At 52.6% G+C, this 22762-nt stretch overlaps 1 protein-coding gene across 2 annotated transcripts in view; it reads left to right on the top strand.

Moving 5' to 3' along the window:
* Gramd4 (GRAM domain containing 4) overlaps positions 1 to 22762 on the top strand; it is a 75527-nt gene that overhangs the window by 48439 nt on the left and 4326 nt on the right. Inside the window, exons 4-16 of one of the 2 annotated variants that reach the window (XM_038342025.2) lie at positions 8730 to 8850; positions 10948 to 11021; positions 14151 to 14283; positions 14839 to 14864; positions 15599 to 15690; positions 16797 to 16888; positions 17971 to 18019; positions 19212 to 19283; positions 19703 to 19746; positions 19813 to 19922; positions 20020 to 20174; positions 21439 to 21583; positions 22384 to 22477. In XM_038342025.2, the coding sequence (XP_038197953.1) occupies positions 8730 to 8850; positions 10948 to 11021; positions 14151 to 14283; positions 14839 to 14864; positions 15599 to 15690; positions 16797 to 16888; positions 17971 to 18019; positions 19212 to 19283; positions 19703 to 19746; positions 19813 to 19922; positions 20020 to 20174; positions 21439 to 21583; positions 22384 to 22477 (1207 nt within the window). The remainder of the gene's footprint in view (positions 1 to 8729; positions 8851 to 10947; positions 11022 to 14150; positions 14284 to 14838; positions 14865 to 15598; positions 15691 to 16796; positions 16889 to 17970; positions 18020 to 19211; positions 19284 to 19702; positions 19747 to 19812; positions 19923 to 20019; positions 20175 to 21438; positions 21584 to 22383; positions 22478 to 22762) is intronic. The other variant, XM_038342026.1, reaches the window with a different exon arrangement.

Here is a 22762-nt window from a genome sequence, read left to right on the forward strand (position 1 = left end):
CTGGCTTCTGTCTGTAGCTCATATTTCAGAGGAAAAATTCAAATACCTTGTTGCCATTCCTAGGGCTAGGGCTCGGGCTCGGGCTCCTGCAATATTGGGGCGAGATGGTGAAGTCATATGTGCTCATCTGTTGTGTCATGGTGAGGGCTCCCTGTCCCAGGTCTAGCGGGGTGCTTTGGGCAGTGACAATTGATGTTCATAGGGGTGTTCTATCAGGAGCCACTGTCTATCTCTGTGACCTCTTTTTGGACTCCCACTCCATGAGCACAGTGTCAGCTCCCAAGGTTATGAGAGGGTCATCCTATCCTTCTCTGGATGGCATGAACAAGGGGGTCCCGTGTTTGCATTGAGAGAGAAGTCACTTGGGCTAGCAACCTTCTATCCTTTGCTGCTCCCAGTGGTCCCCTGTGGGGAGCCTCATCTGGCATGAGGGGTGTGTGGTTTAGCCCCATGGGAGGTAGCTGTTCACATTGGCATCCACCAACCAGACTTTATAGGAGGTAGAGAAGGCAGCTGCTCCTCCTCTGTATGGTCCAGAGCCTGGCAACTGCAGGGTGCTCAGTACACATCTGGGTGCCTGGTTGGGTGACTCAGCAGATCTCTGGCTGTATCAACCAGTGCTGAGCACATGGATGGAATGGTGGATAATGGGATGAGTGAATAGCTGGATGGAGGTGCTGCCCCACCCCCAGGCATACCTTTCTGCACATCCTAGGGAGCCTTACTAGCACCTCCCAAAGCCATTTTCCAGTGGTGTTTGGTCCCAGGCATAGTTTCACTTTACTGCCTTGGCTCCCCAGCATGGATACCCAACCAGAGCCTCTGGGGCTCATCTCCCCTTGCTGGTGATGGGAAAGCCCTCCCTGACCTCCTGCCCATACTAAGCAGAAATCCGGATCTAGCAATGAACTTGATGTTCTGAGAAAGTTTGGCTGCTGGTGCATGGTTGGTGGGACGTATCCACAGGATGTGGAGTGGATGGAGCAGACACCTAAATAAAATTGTGTATATGGAATTGTGTATATTTAAGTACCACAGGCGTGCCTGGAACCCATGGAGGCCAGCAGAGGGTATTAGATTCCCCAAACTGGAGTTACAGATGGCTGTGAGCCACCATGTATTTACTGGGACTCAAATCTGGGTCCTCTGGAGTAGCAGCCAGTGCTCTTAGGCATTGAGTCATCTCTCCAGCCTTTGCCCTTCACCTTTCAGACCTTAGGGCAGACACTTTTGAATATTCACATCTCAGCCCAGGTCTAGCCAGGTCCTCCAGGTCCAACTCTTGAGCATCAGAGGCAGTCTGCCACCTCAGTCCCCCATCTCATACTGAAGGGCAGTTATGGGTGGGTCTGGAAGCCAGCCATTCTGAGCAGTAGCTCTTCCTAGAATCACATTTCTTTATTATTATTATTATTATTATTATTATTATTATTATTATTATTTTGCATCCAGGAAGAATAAAAAAACCTCAGGGCACCACCCTAATCCCATAACTGACTCCCTCCACTCAGTAACACGCCAAGCCCAAGCAGCCTGTCATGTTAGAATGTGAAACATCCAGAACTTGGCCGCATGCTGCCTGACTGCAGGAACATTAAGCTTGGCGTTGACAGTTCATCATGCAGTAAATACCACCTCCGTGCAGAGCAGTGGACAACGCAGTGATGGTAAGCGCTAGGAAAACACGCAGGTTGTGGTGGACACAGAGAGCAAGACATCCCTGAGTGGAGTGGCCTCGGGGAGAGAAGAGCTTCCCACAGCTGCTTCTCTGGGGCTCATGGCGAAGGGATGCCCTGAGCTTGGGAGGTGACTTGTACCCGGTCCGTTGTGGGAGGATAAGGCACCGTCTTTTAGAAAGATCCGTCAGGATAACTGGAAGTGTAAATTGGGAACAGTCTGTTCAGGTGCCCAGGTGTGCAGCCCAGCCTGCCCAGATACAGCTTTCTCTTTCCCTCTGGGTAGCTTCTCCTCTCTGTGTGTGCTCCAGCTGGGTGGGAAGAGATATTTTATTTAAGGCTTATCATTTTTTTTTTTTTTTACCTCTGGCTGAGGCTGGAGCTGTTGCATCTTGTGCCAAAGGGACTCCTGCTTGAGAGATCTGCTTTTACAGTTTTAAAAATAGCTTTGAAGTTGTTTTTCTTCCCTGTGGGCCAGGAGCCATGGAGGCTGTGCAGCCTGGGCAGGCTGTGACCATGGGCTGAATTGAGTATCTCCTCTATGTCCCCTTGAATCAGCACGCTAAGAGGGAAGGCATAGGTTTCTTTGAGGTCAGCAGTCCATAAATTACCTGCCCTTTGCCTTCTAGACCCTGGGGAGACCACAGTCTGGACGAAGTGGGTGGACAGGTGGCCCAGCTGTGCCAGGCTCCCATAGTCAGCTGTGCTCTGAGCGGCATACTTTACTGTATCAGGTCCCTCTGACTTCAGGGGCTCACACTCTTAAATTCACTTTGCCTCTTTGCTTTGGCGATGTCTGGCAGTCTCCACATGAGGTTGGGTAGGTGGATCGGAATGTCTCTTCCTTCCTAGGGTCCCTGAAGGTTGCTATCACAGATGACCTGGCATTTTTAGACCCATGTAGATGTAAGGGTGTACCTCGACACAGAAAGAGTCCCCTGGCTTTCTCTCTCCTCCACATGTGTTTTATGCGGGTGGGAATTGAGAGTGGCTCTTGTCCCCCAGGGACTGTCCCTGTTCCCTCTGGTCCACTGCACCCAAGTCATCTTGCTTGTCTTCCTGGTAACTGGGTTGCTGGTTTGCTTGCATGGCTGTTGTGTGAGTAGAAGTCTAGAATTGGGACTTCTAAATTGTGACACTGAACCCTTCTTTTGAGATACACCCTTGGAACTTAGAAATTTTGTGGACTGACTCATCCTCAGCAGCTGTTCTCACTCCCCAGTCTTCTTCAGGCTCCATGGCTATCTCTGCAGCCTGGGTCATTCAGGGGCCCTGAGAAGGAAGTGCCTGGAGTTGGTTATGGCCAGTACTGGGCATGTAAGAAAAGATGGACCCCGGGCTAGGAGCTGTGCCACACCATTGGTGGCATGCGATAGGCCGTCTCACAGCCATGCAGCATTGACTCTGTGGTCTAATGTGCTAGGCTGTGGCTTTTGCCTAAATCCTCACTTGTGACTTAGACACAGGCCCTGTATGGCTTCTTTGCTTGACTGAGCCTTTGCGAGCCCTCTGTGGAAACTGAGGGACAGGACAGTCAGCCACAGCCTGGCCTCTGAGTTTGTATGCATCTCTGTCCTTGGACAGGGGCGTAGGAGAACAGGTGTCTTCCTATTTTACAGCTCAGGGTTGTGTGAGCATATTTTAGGATGGCATACCCGTTGCCGCTGGTGATGCCCTGTTCATTGGATTCTTTCATTACTGGGTGTTGAGAGGATCTATGTAAGCATTCATTGCCTGAACCGCCTTGGAAGGTTACTGGGGAGTCCTGCCTCTGTGTTTGGGGACATAATTGGAGACGACAAGAGAGTTAAGATGGGAGGACTTTTCCAGTTGTGGGGAGTCCCTGCACCCAGGAAGGCCATTATGCCCACCAAAGGAGGGCTTCTTGTTTTGGGATGTTCAGAATGGCTCGAGGCTAGAAAGTCCTCTGTGGGCCTCTGTCTACTGGGGAGTCCTTTGCCCTGTATCATTATCTCAGGGGAGAACATGGTAGCTAGAATCTCAATTTCCCCAAGAGAATTCAATTCCTCATCCCTGGAACCTGTGCATGTGACGATTCCTTGGCAAATGTGACTGAGTTGTCAGCCTGAGATGTGAAGACCCAAGATTCTCTATGGGTGCAGAGCAATCACAAGGAGGAAGCTGGGGGTCAGGCAGAGTTGGGTCAGCATGAAGTCACTGCTCTTTGGGAATCACCAGCCAAGCAGAGCGTGTTCCTCTGGAAGGCAGAAATGATGGGATATATATGATCAGTCTTTCCACCAGCCTCCAGATGGACTGGCCCATAGACGCTTCTGTTCTAGCCCAGAACACCTGTTTGATCTCCTGACCTTTCAACCTGTAAGATAGTGTCCGCTGTGCTAAGTCAGAATGTAATATTAACAGCCACAGGGAATGAATACTCAGATATTCAAGGGGCTCCATTATCCCATCCCTCATACTATGGGAGAGCTTCATCTCCCCCCCCCCCGCCCACTAAAGGATCAGGGGCCACATGGTCTCCATGATTTGTCATGGATGGGTCCAGCATTGTTGAACTCTAAACAGTGGCGGGGGGGGGGGGGGGTGATAGTAGAGCTGAGTGAACCCCAGAGTCGTGGCAGTGACAGACTTACAGTATTGGGTATAAATAAAAGCGGGACCGCTAACAGGCCTCCATCAGAATTCCAAGGCAGAGACCCTGAGGACGGAGGCTGGCTGCCATGGCCGTCATGGACCCACACGACTCCATTCCATGGGGAGGCTGGGCCAGGATGGCCTTACAGGCAGCCAGCTCAGCGCTTTCTGCTTGGCAGGCAGTCAGCCTTCCCCTGCACCTCCTCTAAGGGAGGAGCAGGAGAAACGATGACTGGGTGTATATTGCCTTTGTTCTGTGGAACGACGGCCGGGCACTGTGCTGCCTCTGACCTAAATGTGTCACCGTGGGGTGGAAGCTGGCCCACATTACCAGACACCGGGCCTCGGCATTTAAGTTGCAGAGAGAGGCCTTTGTAGGGAGCCATTAGCCGAGGAAGGACGTGTTCATGGAAAGAAAGGCTCAGAAATCCAGCTCATTCTACATGCTTAGCTCTCTGCACCACCGGGAAAAGGTGCAAAAGCCTCTGGAGCTCTGCCAGGAACAGACAGGCTGACTTGCTAAATTGGCAAGGGCTGCAGTGTACCTGCCCCTGCAGCTGAGCCTCTAATGGCTGGGGAGGGCAGCTGATGTGGGGAGCTGGGCTACAGAGGCACAGCTAGAAGAAGCAGTTGTCTGTCCAATTGCAGGACTGAGCTTTCTGCCCCTGGGGTTCTGGGAGGCTAGAGGTATTTGTCAGGGATACACTAAGGTCCTCAGCTCCTCTAAGGGGCTGCACACATGTCCTCCCACACTGGCAAGAATGTCCCGTGCATCCCCCTCACCTCGGGAAGGGATCTTGGGATCTGTCTCAGCAATGCTAATGGCTGCCCTTGGCTGATCATCTGCCGTGAGTGGAACATGGTGACGAGCCTTCATCATTTAGTGACACTGGGAAGACACAGACCTTCAGGGGAGGCCAATTAAGGAAAGCCCAATTTCCTGTTCCTGGCTGAGCAGCCTGCAGTGGAGGGAGGGAGGGAGGGAGGGAGGGAGGGAGGGAGGGAGGGAGGGAGGGAGAGAAGGGAGGGAGGGAGGGAGGCAGGCAGGAAGGGAGGGAGGGAGAGAGAGAGAGAGAGAGAGAGAGAGAGAGAGAGAGAGAGAGAGAGAGAGAGAGAGGCTTTGATCTTCACATGAGCTGGGATCCAGAGGCCACAGGGTGGTGAAGGTGGCGGGGCATCAGGTGACCAGGCAGGAAAGTATCAACCCCCCAATCTCAGCCCTCCCCCCTCAGTCTCCCCCACCCAGCAATGCCAGCCATGTAAGGTTTCCCAGATCTGCTATCCTGTGCTGGAAGCATCATCTGTATAGAAACAGAGGTGGGAGGTAGAGGTGTTCCAGGAAGAGTCTGCTCACACATCTGGTTCTCTTAATTGTTTTTTTTAAGATTCAGTTATCATTTTTATATGTGCATGTACGTCAACTTGACATAAGCTAAAATCATCTAAGAGGATGGAAACTTAATTAAGAAAAATGCCTCCGTGATATCAGCTGTAGGGCATTTTCTTAATTAGTTATTGATGAGGAAGGACCCAGCCCATTGTAGGTGGTGCCATCCCTAGGCTGGTGACCCTGTGTTCTATAAGATAGCAGGCTGAGCAAGCCCATAAGCAGCACCCCTCCATGGCCTCTGCATACACTCCTGCCTCCAAGTTCCAGGCCTGTTTGAGTTCCTGTTCTGCCTTCCTTCAGGGATGGACTGTGATGTGGAAGTGTAAGCCGTTGCTTTTGGCTATAGTATTTCATCACAGCAGTAGGAGTACGTGTGTGCCCGTGTGAGCTTATGCACACCACGTGAGTGCTGGTGCCCAGAGGCCACAGGGCATCTTCCTCCCTGGGACTGGAGTTACAGGTGGCTGTGAGCTCTCTGATGTGGATGCTGGGACCAGAACCCGGGTCCTATACAAGAGCAGTAAGTACTCTTAACTGCTGGCCCATCTCCCCAACATTCTCACCCCCTCCCCTTTTAAAAAAGATTTATTTTTATACTTGTTTCTTGAGCTGGCCATGTGCAGTTCTTGACTGCCCGATTGCCTGCCCTGAGTTGGTTGAGCCAGGTAGATTTCTACCTTGGGGAGAAAGCTCATTGGTCCATTCAGTGGAGGCTAGTAGATGGTTGGTCTATCCACCTGTCATTCAGTGTGCCCCAGTATCTCTTCTGCTGTATCTATCCCAGGCAGCAGGAGAGGCCAGGCAGCTGAGAGTTGGGTCCTGTGGAGGAAGTCTCCTGGCCTGTTCATCTCAAGTGATCATACAAACTCTATGTTGCTAAGAGACCCAAACTCTCTTAGCTTTCATCCATCTCTGTGACCCTCTCAGGGAAGGGGCTAGACCAACATAGTCTCCCCTTGCATTATAGGCAAGGCTCTGCCTACTAGGGGTCCAGGCAGACAAGGGCTAGCATCTAGGCCTACCCACTGGGCCTATTCATATGCCTGAGGCTGCTCTCCAGGACCCACCTAGATGTGTGCTCTGGGCAGCATATCCTCCCCAGTTAGTGTCCCTGGAACTCTGACAGAGGCTAAGGCATAGGAACTCAGTGAGTGTCTACCACTGAAGCTGTGTGTAGCTCGGTCCTCACAGCTGCACCAAGAGGCAAGGGGGGATTGAGGCAGCCTTTTCCTACAGTCAGGATTAGCTTTGGGATGGGTAGGGTGCCCTATGAAACCTAGGGCTTATGGGCTGAGAACCCCCCAAAAGCCCAGAGCCCTCTTCTGCCTCTGTGAGCAACAAGTGTCATGGACAAGACTCTTAGCACTCCAATTCTTCTATGTCAGTGTCCGCAGGAATCTCAGTACAAGACCAGGGTCAGCATGCTTGACGTCTAGAGCCCTGGCAGTGCTGTATACATGTGCCCTTCGAGTGATCAGGGCCTTGGCCCTTGTGGAATTCACATCATCCCCCACTCTCCATCACTGCCCTCTTCTAGGCCCTGGCCAGTCAGTCCAGCATGTGTATCCCTGTAACCAAATCACCTGTTTACGTTGCTAGGCTCTCACTGAGTTGTCTGTCCCCACCTATCATCCCTTTACTGTGTCCTTGACATATTGAGCTGGCTGGGCCCTGCAACTGAAGACAGTGGTAGTAGGGTCCTCCCTCTAGAATCTTCTGGGATAGCGGGGTGGAGTCAGAAAAGCCTGTGAATGGGTTGGAGATAGGCACGTGTCTTGAGTCCTGCTCTTAGGAAGGCTGTTCTTGCTGTGTTCTTCTCAAAGGCTTCTCCAGGTGGTCTCTGGCAAACTTCACCCAGAACCCCAAGGAGTGTCACAGCCTCCCTTCCCTAAAGTATTACCTTGCCTGGTCAAGTTAAGGGAGAGTGTGCAAATGTCTCTCTACATGTGTGACAGATCATGGAATGCTGTGGATGCCTATTGAGCAAGCACACCTTAGGACTCTGCTCCTGGTTCCATCCTGCACTGTGTCTTTGCTCTGTAGGGCAAGGTCAGCAGGCTGAAGGAACCTCTGTCCCTCTGTAACTAAGCTCTACCCTCTCTGCTCCTAGATGGCTGTTTCTGTTCCTATGTCCCTTTCTGCTAGGATTCAAGACTGCCCAGAGCAGGGCCAAAGGCTATCACTCAGGACTCCCTCCTGGGGGACCAAGCACAAAAAGTAGTCTATTGAGAGAGATGGTTCTTCACCCCCAGAATCTGGCTGCATTGAACTGAGTGATTCTGGGTGTGACCTAAGAAGAGGGATGATGGGATGCTGACTAGGACCCCTCTTCTCATGCCAGTATAGAAAAATGGAGGGGGTCAAACCTGCACAGTTGTGGGTTGTGCCGTGAGCGAGTTCTCATGTACTCAGAACAAAAGGCAATTCTGCCGCGACTTTGACCTTAGATTTGACCTCTGCAGTTTGAGGCCATTACCCTCCTCAGCTCCTGGCTTCCTTTACCCTCTGAGCTGCCAGGTTTTCTGCCCAACACCCCTCCCCCAGCCATCTGCAGTCTAGCCCCTTAGTTTCATGCAGGGCTTGATTCTGATCTGACCTTCAGGAGGGTCTTTCCAGGGGTACCCCACCCCCTTCCCAGACCTCTTGCTACCCCCAGGCTCCTCTGCATCGAGGTAGCTTGAGGCTTACTTGCCTCTGTTCTGCTGCTGGCACCTGCTGGCACCTTCTGGAGCCTGAAGCCTTTCTGGCACTGTTGGGTTAACCCAGTCACATGGTGGTGTGTGCCCCAGGGTGTCCAGGGTGGTGATGGCTGGGCTAACTGGCTTGTACTTTGCACCATTATTGAGCGAGGAGGGGCCAGAGAGCTGCAAACATCCTCGGGGACAGCAGAATGGAACCAGAGCACACCTGCCTACTGAGCACTCAGCAAACCTCAAGTGCTCCAGCCCCTTTCAGAGTCGGAACCCACCTGCTGTTTGTGAGGTGGGCAGTGTTGTCAGAGGGAACAGTGAGCAGAAGGGCTCATCACTCGGCTCTTCGCTCCACAGAGGAGGAGCTCCGGAAGCTTCGAGAAGAGACCAACTCAGAGATGCTGCGGCAGGAGCTCGATCGGGAGCGACAGCGCCGGATTGAGCTGGAACAGAAAATACAGGAGGTGCTGAAGGCCAGGTGACCCCCACATTCATCTTTTCCTACTACTGTAACGATATTCCTGAAGCTCGGAAAAAGAGAGGTGGATTTAGCTCATAGTTTCAGAGTTTGAAGAATACGGTGCTGGCATTGGTTCAGTCCTGGTGGGGACTCAAGGTGCATGATGGGAGAGTATCTAGGAGAGAGGTAACATCCTGCTGGAGGCTGGGCAGAGTCAAATACATTTAATGACCCTTTGGTGAGAACTGACTAATTCAAGGTCCCAGAGAACTCCATTAATCCCTTCCCAGGGCTGCTCCTTCTATCAGGCTCTACCTTTGAAAGGTCCCCCAACCCCTCCTCCATCAGGCCATGACCCTTTGAAAGAGAAGCAACAATTTAAGCCACAACATTCACCCACTCCTTGGTGGGCAGAGCTTCCTGGACCCTCAACTCACATCCCTGACATGGCCATGGGCCAGGAGTGGTGGGAACTAGGCCATCTGAGAAGTCTTGTTCTTGATCACTGAAGGAGAGCAAGGTGAGTTGTATTGCTGGCCTGCTCTGACTTCCCAGGTTTGAGTTCTGCCTAAGCCAGTCCAAGCCACATTATGGAAAAGTATCTTTCTGGGAGGTGGGGATCAACACAGCTAGCACCAGCCAGGCCTTTGTAGAGAGCTGTGACCCAAGAGGTTCTAAAGACACCAGACCACTGGTTGTCCCCTCCAGTCTTGGCTACAAGATGCTCCCTGACCTGCGGACCCTCTCCGACCCTCTTACTTAGCCCCAAAGGGCTGGCTGAGACTCTTGGCCTCTTCTGGGGATACCCTGACCCTGCTCTGTGTTTTCCTGTACTCATTGCCCTTCCCCAGCAGCTGCTGCAGCCCTGCTCAAGCCCTGTGGCCCACACAGAGGCCTCACTGCTTCTGAAGCTCCAATGCAGGGGTCCTGCACACCCTGCCCCCTCCAGCACCTCACTGCATACGACTCTGTAGAGCTGCCCACCGAGATCACACCCTCATCTTCACAGGCTCACCCTGTGGGTGATGTTGCCACTTCAGCTTCTGCAAGTGATGTTTATAGGTGACAGCTTTTCCTTGGATAAGTCCTCTGAGCACTTGGTCCCCTGGGCACCCACAGTCTCCTTACTCATTCACTCTACTGGCCACCCTCACGAGTGTAGCCTCTGCTTCGACTGCCTCTAGCAGGAGGCTTTTCCGCACAGAGCATCGCACAGGTGACAGTACCGAACTATAGACTCTGGGTCCCTCTGCACAGCAGCCATAGTGCCACCTGGAAGATAAGGTTGGGGACCCAGGACCCCAGCTTTCCCAACTTGGCATTCACCACCCTTACCCCACTGTACTCTCAAGCCCTGTCCCTGTTCCTGCTAGGCCATAGTGAATGACTCTCGGGAGTTTGGGACACACACTCCTGTTTCTGGAATACCCCAACTGGACCATGCTTGTCCATGGGGACTGAGTGTCTGCCTCGTTGGGATTTTGCCCATTGAGTATGAATTACACTGGTCACAGTATTCGCAGCTCAGTTTCAAGTGCCAGGCTCCTGCATGGTCACATCCACTTCCTTCCGGGCCTTAGGTAGTCCACAGTAGCTGCTCTGAGAAGCCCAGGTCTTGGGAAGTGAAGCAGCCTATTCCCTGTCCTGCTATTCTTGGTGACAATTCATATGCTTTATAGCATACGCTGTTAGTCAGGCTACCCTGTCCCCCAGCCGAGACCCCTGTGGCCTGTTTAGAGTTTACCGGGGTCAGGCTCACCATGGGACCTGTTTGGGGAGGAGGATCCTTCCTACCTTACCTTTTAGCCCTGGCTACAAGACCAGTGTTCCCCACACCAGAGGTCTCAGCTAGAATTCTCCTGGGATGAACACTGACCTTAGAGATTCAGAAGTTAAATAATGTCTTCTTATACATAAGATGCCTTTTCCCATGCTGCCTCCCCAGCTTCCCATGAAGGCCAGACTACCCCTGGTGGTCCTACCAGGAGCACTCAGCTATAGGCTGACCCTGCCCCTGCTACCATCCCAGCAGCCTCACCTGTTGCTGAAGTTCAGTTCCATGCGGTGTTGCTTCATGTGTTTGCACTCATAAACTTCGCCTTTCTCCTGTTTCAGGTCGGAGGAGCAGCCGGCACAGCCTCAGCAGCCGCCGAAGGGACAGAGCCAGGCCAGCAATGGCACAGGCACAGGTAGGCCCCTGGGAAGGAATGGTTCTCTCCCCAGCCAGGCCTCGCCCATGTGGGAATCTCCTGCCGTCAAAATGGGGTTAGCGTCTCTCACTGTGAGCTTGTGAGTCATCACACAGGCTCAGGTCACTCCAAAGTGATCTCATTTCCTCGCACAAATGTGTCTAGTTTGGCGTGGCCTCCCGAGGGGCACCAGAAGGCACACTGGTTATACAACGCCAACTTGGTGACCTGTTCTCTGTGACTGGTCATTGCATGTGGGTACTGAATGGACTCTGGCAGGCCATGGCAAGGAATGCCCTGACCTCTCAGGTAGGGAGCAAGCCTTTTCTCTTCCCCTGGCTTCCTGCCTTAGTGCCCACATCATCTTGACACTCATTTCATATTCTAAAGCTGTCCTTCAGAGGAGCCGGGAACTCCATTCTCTGTGCAGTTCTCGTGGGCCCTGGCTGCATCTTCACCGACCGTGTCCCTTCAGTCACAAGGCTCCCCTCCCTGTGCCAGTAAGCCTGGCATAAACCATGGCTTAGCTCATTGGCTTCAGGCTGCCTGCATCAGGAAGAGGCCTCTCCTAAGGTTCTCCCAGATCCAGCCTCACTGCACCCACTGGCCGCTGGCCCCAGTGCAGGTTTGGCAGTTGCATTCCCTGGGACATGGCCTCCTTGGACCATCTGGAGCATCCCTGGCCAGTTCCCAGGCCTAGATGCAGAACCCTTAGCTTGTGATTCTTGGTTACCAAGTGAGAAGCAGCACAAGAGACCCTTAGTGCTTGGTGATAGTGAGGATTAAGGAGCGTGGGATCAAAAGACCCCAGCTCCTTGGTCCTTTGCAGGGCTGGGGACCCCTTATTCTCTTGTCAAGGTCAGACCTAGTTTTGTTTTGTTTTTCTATTTTTTTAAAAGGTATATTTTTATTTTATGTGTATGAGTGTTTTGCCCACACATATGTCTGTGTACCCTATGAGTGCCTGGTGCCCAAGGAGGCTAGAAGGCATTAGATCACTTGAAACAGTAGTGAGCTGCTGTGCAGGTGCTGGGAATTGAACCTGGGTCCTCTGGAAAAGTAGCTGGTGCTCTTAACCACAAAGCCATCTTTCCAGCCTCCCAAACCTAATCTTGATCAACATAATCTCCAGGCGTGTTGGGCTCTGTGGAGCTATGGCCCTTGGTCACCCTCCAAGACAGGATAGGGAGGATGTGACAAGGGAGAGGGACCACACCCTGACTGTCACATCCAAGATAAATGAAGGAAATTAACCATTGTGTATGTTTGTGCCTCAGGCTGTCCCTGAACCTCAGGTGTCAGAATGAAGCACTTCAGGCCTTTCCCTTCCTAGGAGCTGGCCCTGAGGAGCATGGGAGAAAGCATCCCCTGCCCTGGTTATGGAAGTCCAGCAGGGGTCTCAGCTCTTCCCTCCGTGGGTTGGCTTCAGAACTAGGTGAAGACTACCCCCTTTCAGGCAGTTGACCATGTTCCCTGGATCTGGGATCCACAAACCACATACCCTGTCTAGTTTGTCTTTTTTTTATACAAGGTCTCTCTATGTAGCCCAGGCTGATCCTCCTGCATTAGCCTCCCAAGTACTGAGATTGTAGATGTTCCGTACCATGCCAAGCAAGGATTTACTTCTTTTTTTGTTTTGTTTTGATTTTGATTTTTGAGACAGGGTTTCTCTGTGTTAGTTTTAGAGCCTGTCCTGGAACTCGCTCCATAGACCAGGCTGGCCTCAAACTCACAGAGATCCTCTTGCCTCTGCCTCACAAGTGCTGGTATTAAAGGCATGCATCACCACTGCCTGGCATAGATTTACATTTTTAAATAGGTTTTTTTATGTGTTTAAAGATTTGGAAAAAAACAAAAGGAAGATTATTTCTCAATAAGTGAACCTTCTGTGAGTCCAGTGTCCATAAACAGTCCAATGGAAGCACAGGCTAGCCTGTCTTTTGACTGATCTTTAGACTGCCTTTGGCTTCTAGATGAGCTTGCTTGCCCACCTAGATCTACCGGAAAACCTTGTTGGACTGTAATAGAGCCAAATAAGGCCAAAGGATCCCTGCTGCCTGGGTAGAGCCAGCGGACACACACTTCTGCCCCTGTTGGCCTGTGTTTTGCTACTTCTGTCCAGGCTGAGTGACCTTGTATTTATGTTGACTGTTGTCCACTCGCCCTGGGCCCACAACACACCTGGCATGTTTTCTTAAAGTTTTAATGGGCACATGATATCTGTACCTGTTTGTGGCACCACAGGTGTCTGGTGACCATGCGCCTGCCATTTCCACTCTCTTAAATTATTTCTTAAATTATGGTGGGGCAGCATCCCTTGCAGGCAATTCCACATCTTGTTTTCTTTTGTTTAGTTAGTTAGTTAGTTTATTTTGAGCCAGTGTCTCTCTATATAGTCCTGGCAGTCCTAGAACTCAATTTATAGACCAGGCTGGCCTCAAACTCATATAGATCTGCCTGCCTCTGTTTCCCATGTGCTGGGACTAAAGGCGTGTACCAACTCACCTGGCATCCACATCTTGTTTTCTTTAGTATGCAGTTGGGGGGGCAACAGTGGGCTCAGGCCAGACAGCTTTCTCTCTGACTTTCTCCCATTTGGGTTGTCGTCTGTGGTCTCAGCTGTCCATAATGAAAGTGAGCAAGATACAGCCAATCACTGTGAGCTCATCCCAACCAGCAGCTTGGTCTCTGGGCCCTGTACCCCAATGCACACACTGGCTGGTCTTTAAGACCTGGCGTGGTGAGCCCTCTCAACCACTTCCCAGACGAACCAGAGGTAGACAGGGAGTGTGGGACAGACTGCCACCATGGTCTGACATGATCTTGACATAAGCCCAAGGCTGCTGGAAAAATGAGACCTGGAGGTTTCTGGGGTCCACTGTGAGGATGGAGACATTGTGCTTTTGAGGTCTCTGTGGCCTGGGTGGCTCTGGCCTGCAAGGAGCAGGCCCTTCAAAGGCTTCTCTGGCTGGGTCCCTTCACATCTCGCTCCACAGTGAAACCCTCACTCTAAGCATTTCCCATTTCCCTGCCCAGGTTGACATTTTCTGGGAGGCCACATTCCTGATCCAACCTCAGAAGTTGTGTGGACCCTGCAGTTTGCTCTCTGATCTCTGCTTCTTCCCACAGACCGCCGCAGTCAGGGACTGTCGTCCCGTATACAGAAGTGGTTCTACGAGAGGTTTGGGGAGTATGTGGAAGATTTCCGCTTCCAGCCAGAGGAGAACACGGTGGAGACAGAAGAGCCCCTCAGTGCCCGAAGGTAGGGGCGCCTCACCAAGCCCAAGGAGCTGTGTGCTAGGGCCAGGGTCCTATACCAAACTTAGGTGATCTGGTCAGCATTCCTTCTGAAGTTGCTGCCACGAGCTCCTAGAGGTCCCCCGTGCCCCTCTTTCTGGGGTACCACTTGTGGTTTGTGACAGAAGTCACGTGAGGGTCGTGTGTGTGCGGTGCCCACCATAGGGGCTGGATCCCATGATGGTTCATGGTCCTGGTCAGTATACAGTGGCTCCCCTTACCAGACATTCTCATAGACGCGGGGAAAGGGGAGGGAGGCCTCTGGAGAGTCAGCCCGTCCAAGTGCTCATGAGGTAGACGTGACAGATGGGAGGGCTGGTCTGTTGTGGAGTCACCCCTGCCTTCAGAGGCACGCAGCATTGTCCTCTGTGTCACTGTGCATGCGTCTCCAGGCTCCTGAGGGTCCCAGGTATTTGGACGTCCCCCTTACTGCCCGTGTGCTAGTGGTGCTTGCACAGCGGGACGTCCTGAGTGTGCTGGTGACTCTTCACACTGATCCTTATCTCTCTCCCTCTCTCAGGTTAACTGAAAACATGAGACGATTGAGTAAGTACTGTGGGCTTGGTGTGGAAGGGAGGGGAGAGGGAGGAGTGGGGGAGGGGAGCTGAACAGAACTCTCCAGAAAAACATCTAAGGACAACTCCTCCCCTGTCTTCCCTGAGATGAAAGCTTGTAGTGGCTACGCCTGAGTCATTCTACATTTGGGAGCTGATGGAGAACTGAGCGTGCTCAGCATTTAGGGTAGCGGTTCTCAACCGTTAATGCTGTGACCCTTTAGATACAGTTCCTCACGTTGTGGTGACCCGCCCTCCCAACCACAAAATTATTTTTGCTGCTACTTCATCACTGTAATTTTGCCTCTGTTATGATTGTAAATATTTGTGTTTTCTGGTGGTCTCAGGCGATACCTGTAAAAAGGTCATTTGACACCGAAAGGGGTCATTACCCACAGTTGAGAACCGCTGATTTAGGATAAAATACGGCTCAGTTCTCTGATACTCCTCAGGCCCCACAGAGTGCAGATGACAGCGATCCTCACTGCCTCTTCCCATTCCCTTTTTCCTGCTACTTGGGGACCTATGCTAAGAGCAGGTGGCATCTCCCTATGGGAACCATGGTTAAGGGTCAGGAAGGGCACTAGCATCAGGGACCTCCAGCGGGTTGGGTCTTGCATCACCGAGCTGGTTTTGCTTCTAGCTGGGTGACTCATGTGACCCTGCTCATGTGCTAAGAAGCAGGCCAGCTCTGTGCTGACAGTTGCTGTCTGTTCTGTCCCCCAGAGCGTGGAGCCAAGCCAGTCACTAACTTTGTGAAGAACCTGTCTGCCTTATCCGATTGGTACTCCATCTACACCTCTGCCATCGCCTTCACCGTGAGTGTTCTCACAGGCTGGGGAGGGCCAACAGGATGCCTGAACCAGTCTTCCTCGTGAGGCCCCCAGAGGACAGCCCGCAGGCAAAACTCTCCCTTGGGTTTTGAATGTGCTCAGCCTCAGTTTCTCCATCAGCATTATGGGGGTGTGTAGTGGTCTCAATCTTAGATCAAAGACCCGTGGGGACATAATGACTGCTGTCTCTGCATGGCATGTACCTCATGGCAAAGCCTCTTGGCTCATTGTTGGTTGTGACCAGAGGCTTGGCCACATGGACCCCAGTGGTGGGACCAGGGAGGCTCCTGACAAGGTGTGGTGTCAGAAGGCTGCAGGCAACCCATTCACCTGGTAAGGCCTTCTGGCCAGAAGGAAGCCACAGCCTGGGCACCTTCCAAGGATTCACAGATAGTGCCCTCCTGAGGAGGAGGCCATCTGTAGGGGTTGCCCAGTTAGTCTTACCCCAGGAGGGTCCTAAGACAACCCTAACCTTGGGTCACACCTTCTGGTTCTCTCCCAGGGACTCACTGCCCACCAGGGAGACAGGCACTTTGCACACTCACAGCTGAAGCTATGAGTGAGGGCTCCACCCCATCTGGACCTCAAGGTCCTCTTCCCTGCCACCCTCACAGATGCTCTTGAAGGCTTCCCTGTCTGAGGTCCTCATGCTGTCTCCCTAAGAGATTTACTCTTGTTTAGGCCCACCTTCTGGCTTTCTCTGTCTGAGATTACTCAGGGCCTCGGGCTCCATGTGGCAGCTCACCTGCAGTCCACAGCTGTGGTGAGCCTCATCAGCTGGCAGAACCCACACTGGGGACAGGCGAGACATTTTCACTGGGCCCTGCAGTCCTCTTCTGATCCCTACTCATAAAGGGCAGCCTCCCGTGTACTGCCTGACCTCTCTCTTAAACTGGAAGCAGCCTTCCTGATGGCCCCCATCCCACATGCCCTTGTTCAACAACCTGGATGGATGTTTGGGGATATGGGACTGGTCTCCCTGACTAAGAGTCACCTTATTGCTAGGAAGAAGCAGGCAGGATGCATCTTGTGCTAGACTACTGTTTGGCCGGCCTAACCATGTCCCCGACCTTCCACCCTCTCCTCCTCAGGTGTACATGAATGCTGTGTGGCATGGCTGGGCCATCCCCATGTTCCTGTTCCTAGCAATTTTGAGGTTGTCCCTCAATTACCTCATCGCCAGGTAGGTGAGCCAGGCTGTCGTGTGGCTGCATTGCACATGTCTGTGCTGTGTGCCTGCTTCCCATACTGCTGTATGTAGCCCAGGCTGTGTCATGTACTGCTGTTTGTGGGCAGGCCTCTGAGAGGCTCTGGATACTTTAGTGAGCAGACAGGGGGTGGCTGAGCTACAGTATCACCTCCAACCCCCTCCTCCCTGAGGTGCTGTGTGTTTGGCAAGAAGTTCTCCCCAATCCTGGGGTGGGTGGGTGAAGCTGTAGGGCTCTGCACCCCATAAACATCCTCATGATTCTTGGTCATGAAAAGGAAGCAGGTAAAGCTAGAATTCACAGTGTAAGCAACACACACACACACACACACACACACACACCTGCGTGATGGGTGCTTTACTCCACCAAGGCTGAGGAAGTCCTTCCCTCCGTTATTCTGTGTCCTTACTGAACATCCCTTTTTGGAGAAGCTACATCTGGGATGAACCCTTGCCTGTACTCCTGGGTTGGACTTTTCCTATGCTTGATCTTAGGAGTGAACTTTAGCTTTTTGTCCTGGTTTGTGAAGAGCCCTTGACTCCAGATTTCATCTCAGCCCTCAAAAGATTACAAGTCCACACACCAGTCCACTCCATCCCCTTCTGTGCCTGCTGCAGGGATTTATTTGAAAATGATATTTGTAGGAAACACATTGAAATGCCTTTGAAGGAGTCATAAATGCCCATTAGTCCCCAGCCCCTAATCACCACTAATCCACTAGAAGGTATTGTTGTTAATAAAACTTTATTAACAGACCAGTCAGAGGGCACAATGAGTTCAAACAAAACAGTATGGCTACTTTAGCCAATCACAGTGCTAAACTTCCCCGTATCAGCAATGGCTGCTATTGCATATGCCCCAGCAGAGGGGAACCCAGCGTGGATGATCATGACCAATGAGATCTCAGGCGAGCAGCGCAGCTTCAGGAGTCTCTTCTAGGTAGCCAGCCCTAAAGGGGTAGAGACCCCTACTCTAGCTGGTAACTCAGCTGGAGGCTCGACTTTTGTTCCCCAAAGGTGACAGTGTTTTCATGGTTCGGGTGGCTTCTGTTTTTCAGGGGCTGGCGGATACAATGGAGCATCGTGCCAGAAGTGTCTGAAGCAGTGGTGAGTCATGACAACGAATTGTCCCTTTGTCTTAATTGGTCAGGACTCACAACCTGGGGGCATGACATGGGGAGTCCAGATGATCATTTCTGCCCTGGCCAGCCATGCCAGCCCTAAGTTCCAGGAGGCTACCCGTTCAGACACTCAGCTGTCTCAAGTTTCACTGCCCAGAAGCAGATTGCCCTGTCCACCTGTCCTGGGTGATGTTTTCTCTCTGGAATTGATGCAGGGGCAAACAGGGAGCTACTATAGCCCCCATAAAACCTGCTGGGTGGGGAGGCAGACAGGATGCCACACAAGTAGTCGTGTCTCCATCCTGGGTGCTGGAACGGCTGTCTGGCCCCTGCCTGGTGGGACACCCACACATGCTTGTTAACAAGGCCCTGGGTGCTTTTATACTACAGGGGTTTTAGCTGTGACAGAGTCCGCATGGCCCCTCAAATCTGATTATTGGCAGAAGTTTGCTTTAAAGGGACTGTTGGGCCTGTGGGGCAGAGGGAGCCCACCATGCCTGTGGGCACAAGTGACATTCTGTGGAGTACCCTAGGGAATGGGGTGGTCTTCAAGGAGGCCCTTGGAGGCCCTGGGACTGGGAGACCCTTAGGAGACTCTTATTGGAGCAATAGAACAGTACTTCTCAGCCTTCCTAATGCTGTAATCCTCTTAAACAATTCCTCATGTTGTGGTGACCCCAACCATAAAATTATTTTCATTACTACTTCATAAGTGTAATTTTGCTACTGTTATGAATCGTAATATAAATATTTGATATGCAAGGTATCTGATATGTGATCCCTGTGAAAAGGTCATTCGATATCCCCCCCCAAGGGGTCATGACCCACAGGTTGAGAACTGCTATAATAAAGTGAACTTTACACAGACCTGGGCCTTAGTTTCCCAACCTGTCAAGGAGTGGGTGGGGACAATGCTGACAAGACATAGAGTTGGAATGAGCCAGGGCCTTGGTCTGCCACTGTGTCTGCTCGCCCTCTGGGGCCCCACAACCTGCCTGCCCTCTGCACTGGGGCAAGGCAGCAAGCACAAGGGGAGAATCCCCCCCGAGCCCAGCAGATGTCTTCACACCCAGTCCTCTGACAGTACCTGGGGCCGGGAGCCTTCCTGCTGTTTTGTCAGTAATTTTTCTGAACTGTTAAATTTCAGTGGAAAAATTCTCTCTCCCCTTTGACTGAAGGAACCTGCCAAGGAAGATCTGACCGTGTCTGAGAAGTTCCAGCTGGTACTGGACGTCGCTCAGAAAGCACAGGTACCACTGTTGAGCCTGCCCGTCACCCCGGGAGGGGGGACCCCCTCACATGGCTGCTGTAGGTGGGCCTGAAGTTCCATGCCTGTTCTAGTAGATCAGTCTCACTCTGGTGAGGTGGCAGGGGAACGTGGCTTCCTGATGAACCTCTGACCTGATGTGAATGGAGCCTTTCACCACAGGGGATCAACACCCCTAGAATTCAGGGCTGAGCAGTCTCAGAAGCTGGGCTTAACCAGTCTGTTCTGTTGTTATTTCCAGTGGCCTTAATTTTAGACCAGACAACCCCAGACCTGGGAGTGGTAGTGGCAGGCAGGGTTCTGGCAGGTGTGGGCTGTGTATGTCCCTGGAGCCCTCTGGGTGTGTCTGTGTGACTGACAGGTACTCGGGCTTGTGGTCACTGCAGTTTCTTCTTCATATAGAATCTCTTTGGCAAGATGGCCGACATTCTGGAAAAGATCAAGAAGTAAGTGGCTGTCCCCGCAGCGAGGGTGGTGTGCACCACCCTATCTGACCTCCGTCTTCCTTCCAGCCTGTTCATGTGGGTGCAACCCGAGATCACGCAGAAACTGTATGTCGCTCTGTGGGCCGCCTTCCTGGCTTCTTGCTTCTTCCCCTACCGCCTGGTGGGGCTCGCTGTTGGTAAGGAAGAATACCGCTGTCCTGGGAGATGGTGAGTGGAAATGGGCCAGGGTGCTCACCCGTTGTCCGCATGGCTATATCCCTGCTTTCCCCTCAGGCCTCTATGCTGGCATCAAGTTTTTTCTAATTGACTTCATCTTCAAACGCTGCCCGAGACTTCGAGCCAAGTACGATACGCCCTACATCATCTGGAAGAACCTCCCCACCGACCCCCAGCTCAAGGAGCGTGCCGGTGCCACCGTGTCACGCAGGGTGAGTCCCCCAACCCCCACCGCCCTGAGGAAGGTGCAGGCAGAACTGTGAAGCTGGTGGACCCAGATCACCGGCTCTGTAACTTCTGCTCACTTGAAACCTGGTGTCTCCCAGATCTTACAGCCTTTGAGATAGATGGTGGAAAGTGGTTCTCCCTGTCACCGCCTCCTTCATATGGTCAGGCCCAGCCAGCCCTGGGAGGAGTGGGCTGGGGTACTCTCCTCTGGTCTTAGGCGGGTGGGGTGCCCAGGCCCAGCCAGCCCTGGGAGGAGTGGGCTGGGGTACTCTCCTCTGTTCTTAGGCGGGTGGGGTGCTCAGGCCCAGCAGCACTCTCAGGAATGTGTAAGAAGTTTGTAGAGTTTCCATGGGGTTGTTCCCTCCGGAAGGCATGCCCCAGTGACCTCCCCCCGGAGTGAAGCACTTAGTTGAGTTGGGAGGGTCACATTCTGGGGTCCAGGACAGCATAGATTGTCGGGAACCTCAGATCAGCCATAGGCCAGAGCAGCCAGGCCTGCAGTAGCACTGCTGACTCTCTTCCCACAGGTAGAGGTCACCCAGGACACAGCTTAGCCTTTTGGAACAACTTGAGGGCCTATTCTAGCGCTGGAGTGGCTGGGACAGGGACTTCCTAGGGCTTAAGACCATGTAGCACTAGCTAGGATAAGGCTGGTACATCCCGGGGGAGGCCACGCCCTCCTTTTTCTGCTTGTATCCCTCGGGCCTCATACGTTCCGCTCTTTTTGCTTACCAGTTCACGTCACATGTACCCCCTTTTTTCCTTTGTGATGGTCATGTGTGTGTCTGTTGTTTCCTTTCTGGCCAGCTGTCAGGGCATGACGAGGTACTGTGTCCGCGTGGAAGTCCCTTGTCCTGCTGTGAGCTGGTGCTGTGTCACTGCTGTGTTGTGACTGATTTTCTAGAGTTGTGTGTCCAGGTGACTTATGAAATGTCAATTTCAACTGCTTTAGTGCAGAACCTGTGTTAGGCAACGGTGCCCTTGCGTCTTGTGTGTTGGGGCCCAGGCTTGGGTCCAGCACTGTGGGCCTGGGAAGACTGTGAGCATCTCCAGGGGAAAGCACTCCCCTCCCCCGCAGCCAGCCCAGGCAGCAAGGGGACTCTATCCTCACATTCTCCTGAAGGAACAGAGCCTGTCACTCAGTCAGTTCGCTGCTGGTATGGGCAGGGAGGCCAGTACGTTCCAACACCCGCAGCGGCTCCAGCTGCTTCTCCCCAGAGCCTGATCAGGACTGTGTGCTGTTGGCAGCTACAGACAACCTCATCCCGGAGCTATGTCTCCAGTGCTCCAGCTGGTCTGAGTAAGGATGAAGAAGCCGGCCGCTTTCACAGCACCAAGAAGGGCAATTTCCATGAAATCTTCAACTTGACTGAAAACGAGCGCCCGCTAGCAGGTAAGTGTGCGATGAGTCCATGACCCAACCAGTCACGGAGTAGATGGAAGTACATGGGACAGGGTCTGAGCCCATGCAGAAGGCATGACCTGCCTCAAGGACATGCTGAAGGAAAAGGCCCAGGCTTACTTCCCAGGAAAGGTTCATAGGAGTCGGGTCTTGGGTTGTTCTAGGAATCAGGAAGAGGTATGACACCATATTCCCTGCCCTGTTTTATCAGCATAGATTCAGGTAGACCTTCTTGAAGCAGGAATCCCCAGGGAGTAGGGCTCAATTCTGCCCACCTGCTGGGGAGTCCCATATCATTAGCATCAAGGGACAAGCCTGAAGCCTGTTTCCTATCCAGGCGTGTTCTGGCACTTTGACTTGAGTGTACCACCTGCCGCAGGTATCTCAAAGCAGTCAGCCTTCTGGAAAAGTTTTCAGTAAGTGCCTGAGATGCAGGGTCTCAGGGTTGGCCCCCTTTCTTGAGCATCTTCAAGCTGATATGTGGAAAGCTGCCTAAGGCTTGATTTGGTTACCGTGAAAGGAAGACCCTTCCCTCAGACACTAGGTGATCTCACTCCTGGCAGGCCTCCCTTCCCCCACTATGGACTCTGTGTATATTCACGGTGCTGGGAATGGAACCCAGGGCTTCCCCATGCTGGTTGAGCACTGTGCCCCTATCAGCTCACACTTGGACCTTTTCTGGATGGTCCCTCATGGATGTGGGCACATCTTTAACAAGTCAAGGCACCGACGTAGGTCAAGGCCCAGGTATTTCCAGAAGAAGGAAATTCCAGATCCATTTTCTCCATCAGTGTGTGAGAATGGTTGGCGTTGCTGCCTCATAAACCGAGACCGGAAGATGCCCACGGACTACATCAGGAACGGGGTTCTGTATGTGACAGAGAAGTGAGTGTTGCCATAGGCTGAAGCATGACTGTTGGGGAGGAAGTGGGAGAGGGTCCTCCCCAAATCTCAGACACATGCCCAGGTCCAGCACGCTGGCTTTGCAGTTGCTACAGCCTAGGCTCTGTTCCCCACTCTACCCAACTGTCTAGCCTTCCTGACCCCATTCCTGGACCAGCACCCGCCTCCCTTGGGTTAAAGGGGTCTCTCATCTAGGATGCTCATGTGGGGTCGAGGCTATTCAGATGGCCAAGGGGTATAAGCTCTCAGGAATGGGGTTTTATAGGC

The sequence above is a fragment of the Arvicola amphibius genome, chromosome 9 (genome assembly GCF_903992535.2).
Source record: "Arvicola amphibius chromosome 9, mArvAmp1.2, whole genome shotgun sequence".
Taxonomy (NCBI): domain Eukaryota; kingdom Metazoa; phylum Chordata; class Mammalia; order Rodentia; family Cricetidae; genus Arvicola; species Arvicola amphibius.